This window comes from Penicillium waksmanii (genome assembly GCF_028829765.1).
Source record: "Penicillium waksmanii strain IBT 27052 chromosome Unknown utg000001l:1.0-4852451.0:1.0-4856178.0, whole genome shotgun sequence".
NCBI lineage: Eukaryota > Fungi > Ascomycota > Eurotiomycetes > Eurotiales > Aspergillaceae > Penicillium > Penicillium waksmanii.
The window spans coordinates 2739566-2756759 of NW_026643248.1; the positions used below are offsets into that span (position 1 = coordinate 2739566).

The 17194-nt window shown below is 49.3% G+C and overlaps 5 protein-coding genes across 5 annotated transcripts; 3 read left to right on the forward strand and 2 right to left on the reverse strand.

Moving 5' to 3' along the window:
- Positions 1-489: 489 nt before the first annotated feature.
- Positions 490-4366, forward strand: N7481_000994 (HECT-type E3 ubiquitin-protein ligase; the record flags this gene model as incomplete). The annotated part of the gene is made up of 3 exons (XM_057260213.1): positions 490-2537; positions 2603-3629; positions 3695-4366. 3 exons carry the CDS (start codon positions 490-492, stop codon positions 4364-4366), a joined length of 3747 nt encoding a protein of 1248 aa, XP_057128045.1.
- A 1009-nt stretch (positions 4367-5375) lies between these two features.
- pab1 (polyadenylate-binding protein) lies at positions 5376-7753 on the forward strand (the record flags this gene model as incomplete). The annotated part of the gene is made up of 2 exons (XM_057260214.1): positions 5376-7525; positions 7597-7753. 2 exons carry the CDS (start codon positions 5376-5378, stop codon positions 7751-7753), a joined length of 2307 nt encoding a protein of 768 aa, XP_057128046.1.
- A 913-nt stretch (positions 7754-8666) lies between these two features.
- Positions 8667-10814, forward strand: N7481_000996 (transcription factor domain-containing protein; the record flags this gene model as incomplete). The annotated part of the gene is made up of 1 exon (XM_057260215.1): positions 8667-10814. The coding sequence occupies one exon, from the start codon at positions 8667-8669 to the stop codon at positions 10812-10814; it is 2148 nt and encodes a 715-aa protein (XP_057128047.1).
- A 293-nt stretch (positions 10815-11107) lies between these two features.
- N7481_000997 (uncharacterized protein) lies at positions 11108-11485 on the reverse strand (the record flags this gene model as incomplete). Its single annotated transcript, XM_057260216.1, has 1 exon — positions 11108-11485. The coding sequence occupies one exon, from the start codon at positions 11483-11485 to the stop codon at positions 11108-11110; it is 378 nt and encodes a 125-aa protein (XP_057128048.1).
- A 2100-nt stretch (positions 11486-13585) lies between these two features.
- Positions 13586-14823, reverse strand: N7481_000998 (calcium-dependent phosphotriesterase; the record flags this gene model as incomplete). The annotated part of the gene is made up of 2 exons (XM_057260217.1): positions 13586-14614; positions 14674-14823. The coding sequence occupies 2 exons, from the start codon at positions 14821-14823 to the stop codon at positions 13586-13588; spliced, it is 1179 nt and encodes a 392-aa protein (XP_057128049.1).
- Between the last annotated feature and the right edge of the window lie 2371 nt (positions 14824-17194).

Sequence of the window (17194 nt, forward strand, 5' to 3'; positions counted from 1 at the left end):
GGAGAATCCAAACGTGCAAGCTGTGTTGATCTGGGCCCTGGGGAAGAATAGTTGGAAATGAGAGAGAGAAGAGAAGAGAAGAGACCTGCTCTGTTAAAGTCTATAGAACGACTATTGTTTGCAATAATCAGCATAACATTTACCACCATTACTTCGTACAGCGTAAGACTCAACTCCGTTAGCGAGTGGCAATAGCGTGGTACTAGTGCGTCTCACGCCAGAAACCGCGATTTCCGTCCCGAAGTGCGTGTGCCGTGCACCCAAGGCGGAGCCCGATAAGGTATTCATGCGCATATCGGGAGTCGGAACACCGTCTGGATATGTCATAGTTCTTCAACGCTCACTTCCGCAGCACGGCGGTATGAGCTTGCTTCTCTTTCATTCTTTCCAAGGTTGCTTCTGCAGCGATACACTTGCGCATAGACCTCTATCTCACTTGAAGTTCTAGTTCTCGCCCTCCCCCCCCCGGGCGGAGAGGAACCCCACACCATGTTCCAGTCCTTCACCGGCAGCTCTCGTCGTCCGCGGCAGGTGAACCTCAGTGGCCGCTCCAACAATCCTTTCGCTGCATTCCCCGGTGGCTCACCGGCACGATCGACCCCTCATGCATCGAATCCTCAAAGTGCCGTCGCCATTGCACAGCAAGAGCGTATGCAACGGCAACGGGAGAGGGAGAAACAGAATGCGTCTCGCGTGATCCAGAGAACCTGGCGGGGCTACCGCAGCAAGTCAGGAACACATCGGCTATGGAGATCAGAGTGGGATAACAATGAGCGGCAAATGACGGATGCCATGGACTTGACGGTCGGTGTTGAATCTTCCGCCGATGATGCGGCATTCTCGTCCCGTCGCTCGACACCCTACGCTACGGGGGACCAATGTTTGTCCCAGCTCAGGCTGCTGGTGCAATTTGTGTCATCCCGGAAGCGTGATGACATCTTACGCTTGGTATACTTCGTCGATGCCTTCGAACAGACGTTCAGGACACTTCCTACGATCGCCGCAGAGGGGGAATGGACAAAACTGCTCAAGCGCTTGGCAATGGCGGTTCTCAGAGTCCTGAGCTCGGCGTCAAGATCTCACGTCCCAATAACTGCGATTGAACCTTTGATTAAATCGGTCATGTTCCTGTCCGGCCTAATACCGAAACAAATGGCAAACATTGCACGTTCTTATTACGAGGCGATGGCATACCTGACCAAGAACCTGTCTAAGTTGCACCTTGAACGACAACAAGCAGACTCCGTTCAAACAAACGAAGGTGTTAGTCCTGAACTCCTCCAGGAGGCGATCCTCGCTCTTTTACGTCCGATAACTTCGGAGACAATGTCCGTATATGAATCATTCGCGACCTCATACCTCACAATCCAAGACCTCGAGATTTATCTGGGGAAGCTGGATGGGCTGGCTAGTCAGATGAACTATAGGATGCTGGCCTTGGCTGTCTCAGCATGCCTTGCGGAAACCACACCAACACCTCGCGCCCTAAACGATACAAAATCTCGCACCTGGTTGCTGTCCTATCTCATCTTTTTCCAACGACATGCCCTTGGCACGCACGCAAATACCCATACCCCAGAGCTGGAATTTGTGACTGTGGTGTCGGAGTTGCTCACCTCAACAGCCACTTTCCTAATGCAGGGCCTGGAAGTCGAAGACCCAAGTGAAGTGGACTTGCCTAAAGGTGTCCGTCCTTTGCATCCATTTATCAAAGAGCAAGTGAGCAGTCTTGTCAATCAAAGCAGCGTGACTGGGCTTCTATCCCGCATTCGCTCCCCTCGTCAGTCGCAAACGGGCTTGATAACCCCATCGGACGAGTCAAAGAAGGCACGAGTGCTTGCCACATATGCACTGAATTTGCTCAGAATATTCCCACGACGCGGTGATGATATTCGAATGTGGCTTTATCTGGGCTCTGCTCCGTCCGGAGAGCAAGTGCCTGGCCAGTTGGACGCAAAGATTCCAGCCATAAAATTCTTCTGGCAGGCCTCTAGATCGAGCCGGATCTTCCAGGTGATCAGCAGTGACTCGAACAAAGTACTTCCTCTACTGCTGTTAAGAGAACAGGCAATAGAATCCTTTGACATGCCCCAAGACCAGAGAGATCAAGAGTGGACAACTATCCTGCTTTTCCTTGAACTCTACACTTTTGTATTGAAAGTCATGGACGATGATGAATTTTTCTCTAGCACCTCCTCTTTCACCTCGTCTGATAATACGAAGATTTCTTGGACGAGGGAAAGTGCCTTGCCACTGAAAGATGTCGGGGACATGACGATATTCCTGAAAAACCTCGCCTTCACTCTTTACTGGAATGCAGTGGACCTAAGCGAACCAGAGCTTCGACCAACAGCTGTCAACCTCAGTAGCTATTTCAACAGCGTTTCGCAAACACCCGGCTCCTCTGCCCCCGTGCCGAATGCCGAGGATCTTGAATCTAAAGGACAGAATAACTATCTACCCGGAGTTACTGGGATCCCATTGGAGTATTTCAAGGGTCTTGTTACGGGATTGCTTCGGATGTTACATGAAAGAGAGTAAGTTGAATTCCCTAAATCTGTCATAAAAAACAGGCCGATACTAAACAACGACTCAAATCTAGTTCACGACGGAATTTCCTCCCCCCAGATCACTGGCTTATGACCAGCCGATTCGATATGGAGGGTTTCATTCCTGCTGTTGTCGGTGAAGAGGAGAGACGACATGAAGTCCAAGCTCGGATGGAAGACCCAGACGAAGCCGACGCGGTAGATGATGGAACGAACACACCATATGGTCTCGCCGGGGCTGGCCATGCCCAGCAAACCATCCGACTGGAATCCCTGCGGCGTCATCAGCAACGAGTAGCTCGAGGCAGAGTCCTTGCGGCTATCGCACCAAGACTTGAAATCCTGCGAAACATGCCTTTCTTCATTCCGTTTGCCACCCGCGTTCAGATTTTCCGCCAATTCATCTATCACGACCAACATCGCCGCCGACACGGATTTGTCGAGCCCGACTCGTGGCGTGCATCTATCGCGCAAGCCACTATGGGGCAAATGTCGTCTAATGGCCATCCAACGTTCCAGGAGATCTTGGCTCGCCATCAGGCAGAAATTCGGAGAGAGCATGTATTCGATGATGCGCTGTCCCAGTTCTACCAACTGGGCGACGGCCTCAAGGAGCCGATCCAAATCAGCTTCATCGATAAATTCGGGGCCATGGAGGCGGGCATTGATGGTGGTGGAGTCACCAAAGAATTCCTGACAAGCATTACCACAGAGGCATTCAAGACTGAGAGCGCCTTGGACATGTTTTCTGAAAATGACCAGCACTTGCTGTACCCGAATCCGACGGCCGTCGCACAATGTATCGAGGAATACAACGACAAGTGCAGAAAGAGCGGGATGCCCGAATCGAGTTCCGAAAGCTCGGGACACGTTCGTGAATTGCTGCGTCGATATGAGTTCCTTGGCCGAGTAATTGGAAAGTGTCTATATGAAGGAATCCTCATCGATGTGAACTTTGCACCCTTTTTCTTGTTGAAGTGGGCTTTGACGGGGGGTACGGGGTCAGCCATGAGAGAGTCGTCATACCGGGCCAATTTGAACGATCTCAAGGACCTGGACCGAGGTTTGTACCAAGGACTGGTAAGTGCTGAGAATGGTGTAGTTTGTTTAAGAGTAGAGTGAAGATGACTGACGAGCCTCTACAGTTGCAATTGAAGAACTATACTGGAGACGTGGAGGACTTCTCGTTGGACTTTACCGTTACCGACACGATCCCAATGTCTGATTCTCCGAATCGAACGGTGACGAAGGATCTGCGGTACAATGGCTCGCAGATACCCGTGACAAACCAGAACCGTCTGGTATACATATCCTACATTGCTCGATACCGTCTCCAGGTGCAACCTTCGATGCAGACCAACGCCTTTTTACAAGGCCTGGGCCAAATCATCCAGCCAGCCTGGCTATCCATGTTCAACCAGGCCGAGCTGCAGACGTTAGTGGGTGGCGAGACTGGTGATATTAACGTGGAGGATCTGCGGAAGAACACCCAGTATGGTGGGGTGTACGTGATTGGCGATGACAATGAGGAACACCCGACGATCAAGCTGTTCTGGAAGGTGATGCACGAAATGAACAACCAGGAACGGCAGAAGGTTGTGCGATTTGTGACCTCGACACCTCGTGCACCGCTGCTCGGGTTCAGCCACTTGCGTCCTCGTTTTAGTATTCGGGACTCTACTGATGATGAGGAGCGATTGCCGAGTACTAGTACGTGTGTGAATCTGTTGAAACTTCCACGGTATTCAACAGCGGATGGGCTACGAAAGAAGCTGTTGTACGCGGTGAGCTCGGGAGCTGGTTTCGATTTGAGTTAGCTGTAGCGCAATATCAGGTCTTACTATTTACCTTGTACATCTTTCCAGCAAATAGCGGGATGTTCATTGGTGGGATGTCGAGGGTGGAATGGAATGTGGTCGCTAAGGTGTTGCTCCTGTATAGTATGCCTTTGTAGTAACATTCAATTCAATTCTCACGGAGTATACTAGTAGAGTACTGGTATAGATGAATGTGATGCGCCTCTCATACCTAACGACACTACTACTACCAGTACCATGGTACTCACTCTGGTGCACGTGAACCCCACGCCCTTAAAGCAGCCTGCCCACCTTCCCCATTTGGCCTAGTCCCCCTCTCTTTCTCCTCTGAGTTTTCCAGAAAGGCCTTTCGCGGGTCAACTTTTTTTTCTTTCTGAAACCACCCAACTCTCTCTCTCTCTCTCTCTCTCTCTCTCCTTAGGGAATCCTTTTTTTTTACTTTCGACCATCTCGAAAGCTATTTAAAAAATCCTCAAAAAAACCCGAAAAACCCCCCAGAAAAAACTTCGGTTATCTTATCTTCATCCCCTCCCCATTGTGCGGTGTGCGGAAGATTTCCCTTAAACCGCCTCACTTTTCAAGGTTGGTCGCGTCCCTCGAATTTCTCGCCTCCCTTTCTCTACCCTTACTTCTCGAACCACTGCCTTGGTTCTCATTGCTCTGTACTGTCCTGTCCTGTACTGTTTGGATCCCTCCCATCGATTGCAGCTACCATCTTGGTATATCTGAAATCAGTGCAATCCCCCCCCTCCCCTCCCAAACAGCCCTTTGTTGCGTGGTCATCTGTGTTGTATGGCTCATCATCCCCTTTGACACGTTCCCACCCCTCGCTGGCTTTGATCAAAGCACCCATGGTCCTCGCCAAAGAGGCCGCATGGAATGCGGTGTAACATTGCCGAATAGCCCATTTTCATTCTACACTTATTCCCCACAGCTAAACACCTCGCGAGAGTCCTCTGCTAATACCTCACAAATTCAGAAAAGAAAAAAAAAAAGTCAGCCCGTCATCATGTCCGCCGACGCTGCCACCACCCCCACCGCCACTGACAGCAATGTCAACGGCTCCCCCGCCGCTGAGGCCAACGGTGCTGCCCCGGCTGCTGTTTCCCCCGAGACCGCCGCCGAGGCCGCTGCTGCCAACAACCAACCCCACTCAGCTTCTCTCTACGTCGGCGAACTTGATCCTTCCGTGACCGAGGCCATGCTGTACGAGCTCTTCTCCTCCATCGGCCAGGTCGCCTCCATCCGTGTCTGCCGTGACGCCGTCACCCGTCGCTCTCTCGGATACGCCTACGTCAACTACAACAACACCGCTGATGGTGAGCGTGCTCTTGAGGACCTGAACTACACCCTCATCAAGGGCAAGCCCTGCCGTATCATGTGGTCCCAGCGTGACCCTGCTCTGCGCAAGACTGGCCAGGGCAATGTTTTCATTAAGAACCTGGACAACGCCATCGACAACAAGGCTCTTCACGACACCTTCGCTGCCTTCGGTAACATTCTGTCCTGCAAGGTCGCCCAGGATGAGTTCGCCAACTCCAAGGGCTACGGTTTCGTCCACTACGAGACCGCCGAGGCTGCCAACAACGCCATCAAGCACGTCAACGGTATGCTTCTGAACGACAAGAAGGTTTTCGTCGGCCACCACATCTCCAAGAAGGACCGCCAGAGCAAGTTCGAGGAGATGAAGGCCAACTACACCAACATCTACGTCAAGAACCTTGACACCGAGACCCCCGACGAGGAGTTCCGCATCATGTTTGAGGCGTTCGGTGAGATCACCTCTGCCACCCTCAGCCACGACCAGGACGGCAAGAGCCGTGGCTTCGGTTTCGTCAACTACTCCACCCACGAGAGCGCGCAGGCCGCCGTCGAGGAGATGAACGAGAAGGACATCAAGGGCCAGAAGCTCTACGTTGGCCGTGCTCAGAAGAAGCACGAGCGTGAGGAGGAGCTCCGCAAGCAATACGAGGCTGCTCGCCTCGAGAAGGCCTCCAAGTACCAGGGTGTCAACCTGTACGTCAAGAACCTGACTGATGATGTCAACGACGACAAGCTTCGTGACCTCTTCGCCCCCTACGGTACTATCACCTCCGCCAAGGTCATGCGTGACTCCCTGACCGAGGGCTCTCCTTCTCCTGAGGAGAAGGAGGGTGAGACCTCTGAGGAGACCTCCGAGAAGACTGAGGAGAAGGCCGAGGAGAAGGCCGAGGAGAAGAAGGAGGAGGAAGTTAAGGAGGAGAAGAAGGAAGACGAGGAGAAGACCGAGGAGAAGACCGAGGAGAAGAAGGAGGGTGAGGAGGGCGAGGAGGAGCAGGAGGACGACAAGTCCGAGAAGAAGCTCCTCGGAAAGAGCAAGGGCTTCGGTTTCGTTTGCTTCAGCAGTCCCGATGAGGCCTCCAAGGCTGTCACCGAGATGAACCAGCGCATGGTCAATGGCAAGCCCCTCTACGTTGCTCTTGCCCAGCGCAAGGATGTCCGCCGCAGCCAGCTCGAGGCTAGCATCCAGGCCCGCAACACCATCCGCCAGCAGCAGGCCGCTGCCGCTGCCGGTATGCCCCAGCCTTACATGCAGCCCGCTGTCTTCTACGGCCCCGGCCAGCAAGGATTTATCCCCGGCGGTCAGCGCGGTGGTATGCCCTTCCCTCCCCAGCCCGGTATGGTCATGGCTGGCATGCCTGGTGGACGTCCCGGCCAGTACCCCGGTGGCTTCCCTCAGCAAGGTGGCCGCGGTATGGGCCCCAACCAGCAGCTTCCCCCCAACTTCCAGGGTATGCCCATGGGCATGCAAGTCCCCGGTGGTATGCCTAACGGTATGGGCTACCCCATGCAGGCTCAGTTCGGCCGTGGTGCCGGTGGCCGTGGCCAGGTTCCTGGTATGCCTATGGGCCAGGGCATGCGTGGCGGTCCCGGATATGGCCGTGGTGGTCCTCAGGGTATGGGCCGTGGCCAGGGTCGCGGTCAGCCCGCCCCCGCCGGTCAGCCCGGTCAGGCCGAGTCTGCCTCTACCAATCCCGCCATCCTCGCCGCTCCCCCTCAGCAGCAGAAGCAGATGCTCGGTGAAGCTCTCTACCCCAAGATCCAGGCTCAGCAGCCCGAGCTTGCCGGTAAGATCACTGGTATGCTTCTGGAGATGGATAACGCTGAGCTGCTTGGCCTGTAAGTTTCTTTCCCCTCAACATTCCTAACCTGCAACCAAGAACTGGTGTGCTAATGCTTTTCTCTACTAGGCTTGATGACGAGGATGCTCTCCGCGCTAAGGTTGACGAGGCTCTCAATGTCTATGATGAGTATATGAAGAACAAGGGTACCGAGGGTGAGGCTCCCGCCGAGTCGAAGCCCCAGGAGGCCGCCAAGGAGGCTTCCTCGGAGGAGAACAAGTCTTAATGACGTGTCTCAATCAGACGCTTCGGAGATGTGGTAGACCCAACAATGGTCGACACTTTCCTTCGCTCGGAACCTCTTGGACGCACGTTTTGATGACCTTTCATTTTTTCTCATTTTTCCTTTCTACTGTTGAACCTTTCTCGCTCTGCTCCTCTTTCCCTCCGATCTCGATATCCCTCGGTTTGAAAAGTTTTCTTGTCTTAGGCAGTGTCACCTACTGGTGGTTTAGTGAACGCGGCACGACTTCGATTTAATCTCTCCTGCCTCTCCTATCGTACACCCCCCCCCTTCAGATCCAAACCTCCTGTCTCCTGCCTTGAGACTTTTTCTCAAGGGATACGTTTGTCTGCAGAGACGAGGTCGGTAAAAGTTTTTTCTTTGGGCGCTGGATGTGGGTTTGTTAAGATCTACCTTTTTTTCTCCTTTTTTTTTTTTCTTTGGGAGGGAGTTGTGACGTCTTTCTCTTCCTGTCCCCCTGAAATTTGTGTTTCACGTTATCTTCCTCCCTAGTATTTCCCCATATTTTCTTACCTTGTAACATAGAGATATGTCTTCCTCGCGGAAGGGCCTCGTGTGTCCCTCTTACTGCCCCGGACCTAGGAGTGCAGTGCCGTGAACCTAATGGGATGGCCGAGTGCCTGATTTGCTTTTACTTTATTGCTTCTCATAATCATTTCCACTATGTAGCCTCATGTTTTGCTTCAAGTTTCAACTCGGACCTCTACTGAACATTAACTCTTAGAATTTGAGGTTGTGTTCGCGGTGGCACCGCCGTACTAGTAGTACCATGACTAAGCATTCCAACCTCCTCAGTTGAAGCCGAGGGTAAGGAACTCTTGCAACTCTCCAAGTAAAAAGCTCATGAGATTTCCAAGTCTCTAGCTGCTAGCTAGGGCGAGATGCTCAGCTCACAATGGACCCGCCAGAGTACATGCCCGGAACCTCCGAGATTGGTTCCATAACAGCCAACTCCAATGAGGACAGCCAGTTCGTCGGCTCCTCCAGCGGCGTTTACTTCGTCAACACCGTCAGACGTGCATTTTCCACGGGTCAAGATACACAAGGATCACCGGAAACGGAGTTTCCACCAGCAGAGGATACCCTAGTCGGCGCAGAAGACTCGCCTCAGCAGAACCGACATCATACCGCGTCTTCGAGCACAGACTCAACCTCCCCTCAAGGGGTGAGAGAAGACCACGCATACTGGAGATATGATCCAACCATTGCTTCGGCTTTGGGCCAAGCTCCGCCCCTTGAGCTGTCCAAAGAACTCATGATGATGTATTTCAAAGTCTGGCATCCTCTCTTCCCATTTTTGCACGGCCCCACCTTTTTGCAGGCCATGGAGGGGTTATATTCCCCTGAGGCACCAGATCAGCCAGCCCAGGACACCATATCATCAGACCATAGGAGCTTGTGTTGGACAGTAATTTTCCAATGCATCTTCAACCTCGGAAACCTACTCCGCCCGGACATCGAGCTCCCGGCTGAATGCCGAATTCAGTCTCCAACTAACATGACCTCGTTGCTTGCGGTCCTGGCAACTCGACACGATATCGCTTCATTGCAAGCACTACTCTCTGTGCAAGTCTACCTTATTGCGACCATGTCCCTTAGACTGGCATCCACCTTCGGCGGATGTGTCTTACGTTCTGTTCTTCATGCAGGTCTGCATCGATGTCCATTCCGGTATACACAACTCTCGTCCCATGATAGGCAGTTGAGGAAGCGCATATTTTGGTGCGCATATGCTATCGATCGCTACTTGAGTCAAGCTCTGGGTCTACCGCTCGGGATACAAGACTCAGATATCGATGTTTGTCTACCTGCTGCGTCTGAAATCCACACGCCAAGACGACGATATATGGGCTCGAAGGCGAACGAAGATCTACAGAGCGTGGCACATACTCCGGTCGATAATTCTGAAAATGGAAAGGAACCTGTGCCCTCTCGCCCTAGTGAAAATCGGCCAAGAAGTGCCTCAGAAGCAGAGAATCGCAGGAAAGAAACAGTCTTGGCTAGCTATGTCGACTCTGGAACACTGACGGGACGAGCATTGGAGATTTTCCATAAGTCTATCCTCGTCCGGTCCGTTCGCCGAAGCTCAATTCTTTTCCTCGTGACAGATGTGCACAAGTGGTGGAATAGTCTGCCACTCGAGCTTCAGGGGAAGATACCAGGAAACCCCGTTGACACAGATAGCCCGTTTGACTTTGGTCCATTCTTCACGGTGCTATACCAGCATCTTATTCTCATCATTCATCGGCCGTCATTATCGTCGGACCCGACCACGGCAGAATTCTGCTCGGGCCTGCAAACATGCATTGGCGCAGCCAGGGCTATCCTCGCCGCATTGAAAAGCCAGGTAGATAGCAGACAGGCATTGTTTTGGCCTGGCTTCTTATCCGCGGCATGGATGTCGGGCTTAGTCTTGGCTTTCGCTTGCCAGCTTAATCAATACGTTATCGCGAAAGGTCTTCAGGAAATTGATGCGTGCTCGGGGTTTCTAAATCGGATGTCTTTCCAATGGGAGACGGCTAGACACTGCCAGCTCGCACTCTCCGTTCTAGCTGCCAAAATTCGACAAGTTCAGAATGACCCTGATGCCGCAGCAAAAGCCCATTCTTACACATTAAGAAGGAGAGGCGAGGAAGAAGCTTTGGATCCCGCGGAGCAGCGAGAGCAGAAAAGAGCAAAGCTCAACAGGCGTTCGAGCGAGCCGCATAGCCCTCGTGGAATATCGGATGATGCGTTGGTGCGAAGACATGCGTCGCAATCCGACGTATCTTATCCACCAGCAATGGCAGGCCTTGGATATAACAATGCCATGGGTTTACAACCCGGACAGGATTTTGTACAAAGGCATTTCCAACCCGTGAATCTCAATGGGGAACCGACTCTAGCAGACACGCCTTCTTCCTTGGCACTCGATTTCCACCGAACAGATACCAGCCAGCTACAAGGTGGTCTGAATTTCGATCTTAATATGGTTGACCTGCTTCAAGGGGCGAATTTTGATTCTTTATTCGATATAATTGGACAGCAGTATCCCAGCTTCTAGGCTCTCTGCTTATAGTTTCTACAATACAAAATGGAAGATGATTACGGTCTACCACATGCGGAATATCGAAACGAAGGTTGATGGAAGAGTTCAAGTTACGCTAATGTGTAGTTTAGTCAATTGCTTTCGTGAGAAATAATGTATATTGGTATGAAGGTGAAGTGGCGTGCATACTAACTAGTCATAATGAAGATTACGTCGTGAGGCTGCGGTTTTGCGTACCGGCCAATGCCCTCAGCAGAGCTTCAATATATCAAAGCATACCAAAAAAAATCGTACAATAATATGACCGATCAAGTCTTATCCTCTCCCTCTTTGAGAGGAGGAAAAAGATCTACCCGGCGGAAAGGCGGCCCCTGGCGGGCGTACTCCTTAATGAATGTCGCAATAATACTCTCCGCCGTAGAGAGGAGTTCGTCAAGGTCGTTGTCTAGGCTAATGACTAAAAGGGGATATCTATAAGCTGTATATCCAGGGTCGATCGGGGTCCAGGTAACGGGGAGCCGGTCTTTGATGTCGATGCGCATTTTCTTGAGCAGCTGCATATCCGTCATCCAGCGGTCTGCTTCGGTGAAGTATACGACGACCCAGTACATTATCGGGTCGAAACTTTCTTGCGAAGACGAAGCCATGAAGCTGGCAGGGGTTGATGGTGTGCGACTATTCGACATTAGTAGTGGGAGGAGTAAGCTGAGTTAGCTGTTTGCTCTTTACTTGAATCTCAGGCCTGCTGTGTAATTTCTATTTTGAGGGGAGTCGAGGGGTCTTATATAGCTGGTCGAGGCGGGCATTGGCTAGAGATGCCCTTTGTGCTTTGTTTTGACACATGACAATGGTAGCTCGATCTTATTGTTGAAACTATTTGTATGAATAGTCTTTGTTTGCCAGTCAATGTTAGAAATTGAAAAAAAGGGCAGGGGGTTCGTTATCCTAGACAATGAAGCTTTGGTGGAGCTGATGAGCGATTCCTGAGCTTGCATAATTGTATTACTAGGAGATTAAAAATGAGGTGGGACTGAGATTTCCCATCTGTTACCAAGTTTTAGCAAATGTTCGCGGGTAATAATGCTTTTCTCACCATTAAAACTGTTTGGCGAAAAAGATACATACCTTACTCTACGTGATGGAGAGATGAAGTGGTATTATTGGTGATTTCTGCATAGAGAGGATGTGGGATAAGGGTTAATCTAGTAAACACCTACAGGTGGAAATCACAGCTCTTTTATTATTAGCCTGGCCTTTGATAAAAAATCAATTGCATGGTTAATAGTTTTAATTATTATCTCCTTATATCTCCCTGGTATCAGGTAGAATAAGAAGGCCCATTGATACCTAGCAGTATATTAGCATTAGCTCATATAGAGAATACGTTAGCAAAAATATTTGTTTTATTGTCCTTAAAACAATACTGGCTTGCGGAGATTGATATCAATTTGAGCAAGAGGAACTAAAAGACACGATACACATCCAATTCGATTAATATACCTACCGAAGTCACATACCAAAAACGTTCTGATGAGTAAAAGGTAGACCATGAGTAACAATCCTTGGAACCATATCCTTCACAAGTTGCTCTGCCTTATCATAGGCCTCATTCTCCATGTTATAGACATCATTGACAATAACCATCATGGTGTGAGACAAGTGTCTCCATGGGGGTCTTTCGTGGACCGGGCCTGTGAGTATTGCTCGCTTTTCCTTAATTGCCCTTAGCATAATTCTCAAAATGGCTATATTGCTCTTGTTTTTATCTGAAGCATCGAACTCAATCGTAACCCAGTAAACGAGTGGAAAGCAATATTTGGGCATCTTGTTTATAGATGATGATATGATTTCCTAGATATGACTCGAGTGTATTGGACTCGATATGAGGAGAGCAGAGAAATGTTTTATATAGTACCAGTGGACCTCGGGAAGAGTGAGCTTCCAAGGTTTTCAACAAGGAAACATTTTATATATCAAAGAAAGGGTACTGAAACCGCTTCTTTAAGTATCTTAGAGATAATTATGGGCGTTCTTTGTCTGATGTTTTTGCTCAGGCTCTTTGTTTACGATTGTTAGTTCTGGCCGTCTTGAGTGAATACCACGTCCCAGAAGATAGGACTTCAGTAAATTATTTATGTGATGAAAATGGTTAATATCCCATTCAGGTACAGTAATATTCGAAATCAGATTTACCTCACACTCTTCGACTTTAACTCCCGGGCTATAATTTGAAACACGCTAACCGGATATGGTATATAAGCTGATCCCCTTTGTTCCTAGAATAGAAACTGTATTTTGCATGACGCTGGTGGGACCTTATCATTTGTAAATTAAAGGAATCTGCTATACATACGATACCACTCTACCCCTCTCCTCTCACCTAAGTAACAGGCTTCTTCCCCTCTAATTGAAACACCATATTCAGCTTGTCAGCCACAACTTTCCACTTAAGTCTTCCTCACTTTGATGTACCAAGCTAACGCCAAACCATGTTACTAGGCTCTTCAGTGGTATTTTATGCATTGGAGGGATGACCTACATTCCTTCTGATAATGATGATGTTTCCTGCCGCCCGGATCTATGGGACCGAACTCCCTTGTATGCTCCCTCTCCTGGTTATATTTGGATTTTGAATCCGTACCATCTGTCTACGAGTCACCCAGCCCCAAGGAAACACCTAATGGATGTTCATCCCCCTTGCATCTATCATAGCCCCACGGAGTGAGTGTTCTGCCTGTAGAGTTATGTACATGAAAGTCTCTGAAATGTATCGACCGATATCGTATTCATCTCTTGGGCATAGGTAATTGAAGACGCTGCTCACAAATTGTGATGAACGGAGAGAATATACCCGCTAAAAACAGCTTATGACCCTTCGCATCATGCACAGCGACTGTCGAGCTGGGAAGGCTCTTAGCATCTCTATCCTCCGCCAATTTTGACACTTTGACATTCTTTCCATAAGTCTCCAACTGATTTGCAATGTCATCGATCGCGAGGACAGTAGCAGGGGCAACAACATTGTATGGATCCATGCTAGATTTCACAAGGGCAATTGAATCAGGGAACGCAGCTGCAATAAGGTTGCCATCCGCATCAAGCGACAGGTTATCTATTGGGTACCCGGTATTGATCGATTCAACCTGGATCAATTCGTCATTGACGAGTTTATGAACGGTGATGAGACCAGACGCAGAGTTAGCGACGTAGTAGTAGCCATTCTTGTTGTGGGCTATTCCATTAGCCATAGAGAATCCCTTGTCAGCCGCGATATGGCATTTCCCTGTGTCAGATCGACAGTATGCCAGACTTCCGCCTCCAGACAGCATTTCCAGATCACGCAAGGTTCCAGTCTTGGTGTTGTGGTCGTTTGTGATCACGAATCCCAGACCATTTTCTTCCACTGCCACGCCATTAGGCGTAAAAATCGCCTCGCTGGCCACTGTCTTAACATGCTCAAGCGTGTTCGAGATTTCATCCAGATCAAACATCTCAACAGTAGAATTTGCCCCAACGACCAGAGCATCAAGGAATTCTCCAGTGACATGGTCAACAGGAGGTCTGTAATTGATCAACCAGAACCGAAGCCGACCTTCAATCTTGCGGACATCAAATCCATGCAAGTCAAGATCATCCTGATATCCGCCGATCTTGAGCTGGCGTAGACCGTACAGTCCATCTGAGCCAGGTTGGTCAACATCGATAACAGCGATGTGATCCGTGCGGGATCTCGCGGAGAAGTTGTAGAGGTTGCCTCCAGGCGACCAGCCCTTGCGAGAGTCCAGGCTGTTGCATGCTGCGTACAACTTTCGGGCCTGTTCATCGAGCCACAGGTCTTCACAGCCCTCCAAGAGGGAATGCCGGACGCGTGTACAGGTCTAGGGAAGTCCTCGATTGGTTGGATCTCTCGTCCAATACCGAGGGTGAGGAAGATGAAGTTGTGTATGTATGTTCTGTAAATCACGCCTGTGGCGAGGACGATAAAGGCCCAGAAGATGGCCCGGGGGCCTAGAATTCCAGCCATGTCGAGTTGTAGAGAGGTAGAAGTGGAAGAGCGTTGGAAATTGTAATCAGGTCCAGTGTTGATCCTGCGACCCACTTTTGTCTAGTGCTAATGTGAGACTCTTACAAGGCTGCCAGTGCCTTCGAATCAGGATTTGCGCGCACCAAAGGACGATGGTTTTCGAAGTGGGATATCGAGGTGTCGGCGTATCGAAGTTACAAGTGAAAACATCCCGCAATGTGTCGGTTACTCTGTGTCTGTGTAAAAAACAATACAAGCCCCACTGACAAGTATTCTCCGGAAAAATTCTCAACTGCGAGATTAAATTGTCGTAATTTGGGCTCTGTATCATCTTGACACACGACGGCAGCCCTTGACAGGTCCATGCCAGCTTCTTAGCGGTACCAGCTTTCAATCGACAACGGCGACCAATGAAAATCGCAGTGAATAACAGTAGCCACAGGAAGAAAAAACATATTTGCCTACCAAGGTTCGTTCTCTATGTAGACACTGCAGCCTTCTATTGGATGTCAAAGGAGTGTAAGTGAAGGCTGCTGTCATGAGAAGATCAAAACGTAAGAGACGAAGATGCCTCTTTGTTCGGTCTCTTGGCATCGAAAGATTCAATCAAATTCCTAGTGTAGTGGGGGAATCGCTCTGGTGATATCAGGTGACGTTGTAGGCCTTAGGCCTTACATGCAGTATACAAGCCCTCGATGATAGTTAACTTACACAACACCTTTCGGGTCACCCAATGTTATTTTCGTTATTTCGGATTGCTAGCATTCGAGCAAGGGATCGAATGCTCTGAATGCTGTTTTCTCAGTAGGGCACCGCTTTGTCTACTACTACTCTCTCCTGCACTCTGCGAGTGTGGTGGTTTTGTCCTCTTGTGATCGACCCGTCTGCTTGACAGACTGCCAGCGAGCGTTCCCATCTTACACTAGGCAAATTACGGTATTATAACAACGACCCATTCTTTGCTACCAGGAAATACAATACAGCCTGACAGGGGGCTCTTGGGTAAAAGGCTAAAATTAGACTACGTGTTTTAAGCTAAGGTACGGGAATGAAAGTCCAAGAGTGTAGAGGTAAATCTGATTTCGAATATTACTGTATGCAAATTGACCGCAGAGTTGAGCTTCTCAAAGTTTGAGTCTTAATATCTTGAGCAATGAATCAGCTTAAATAATCTTACTGAACCTTCGAAATAATACTGTGAGCCGAGAAGATGAATTGACTTACGTGCCAAGGTACTATATAACTACAATTGAAAGAGGCTGAAACTACCTACAAGTAGAGCACTACCTAGGTAATATATGCCAATGAATGGATTTTGAAATGTGATATTGGTGATGATTTCCTTAACAACAAAGAAAGTTATTTCGAAAGCCACATCATCTAAAGCTTGTATCGTGAGACTGCGGCTTCTTTGCCGACCAATGTCCTCAGCAGCCCAAAAGATGAAACTGTGCTCTCATTTAGATGCATATTAAGGAGTTTTGCCTGCAGGGCTGACTCAAAGTTTGAATATCTCCCTGCGTGAAAATGGACATCCCACCAGATCAACTGTTTGTAGCCAAGCCTCGACTTTACTAGAGGCTTCTTTATAAATACCGTCTACACCGTGGAATAGCCCGTTAATCTTGATAGAAAAAAAAATAGGATGCATATGCGCCGAGAGAATGACAGGAGATAGTTACTTGTCGACTTTGAATCGAGGTAAGGATCTTATCGAGGAGGTCCCTATCCGATAAGTCACTATCCGAGGGGACGAATTTAAAATTCAGCCAGAGAGCGCCTGTATACTCAGCGGCACCCGCTTCGGAGTCGGTATTCATGATGGCAGTGGATGATGGACCTTTGTTGTGCCTAGTTGTACTAGTAGTATAAGTCGGACTCTTGAGAGAGAAACTCGGATCGTAGGAGCGAAATGTGAAGATTCGCTTGAGGCCCCGGCGGGGATGAATAATGTAGGATGTGAAAGGGAGTAGCTTGCGTCTTTATATACCCCGAAGAGTGAAGAGAAAATAGTACTACTGAAAGTGAGAAACAATACTATATTTAACAAAGCCGCGGAAGCTTGATTGTTCTTCTTTGAATGATGGAATAGCAAAGTGGAAAACAAGGGCTTTGTTCTGGATCAAATAAGCTTGGCCTTGGGCTTGAGACTTCAGTGTTTAGCTTCAGCGGAGGATGAATGGATGTCACTAACTCATGAGACTCGTATAACGTATAAGGAAAGTTTGTATATACGATGGAGATCAGAAATTTCAAGTAAGTGTTAGACAAAAAATCTTCAGGTAAGCAGGATATACAACCAGGGTATAAGAAAAGAGAACGCCAAAAATCCATTAAAGCGAGCATACTGTCCCTCGTTTATACGAAAGTC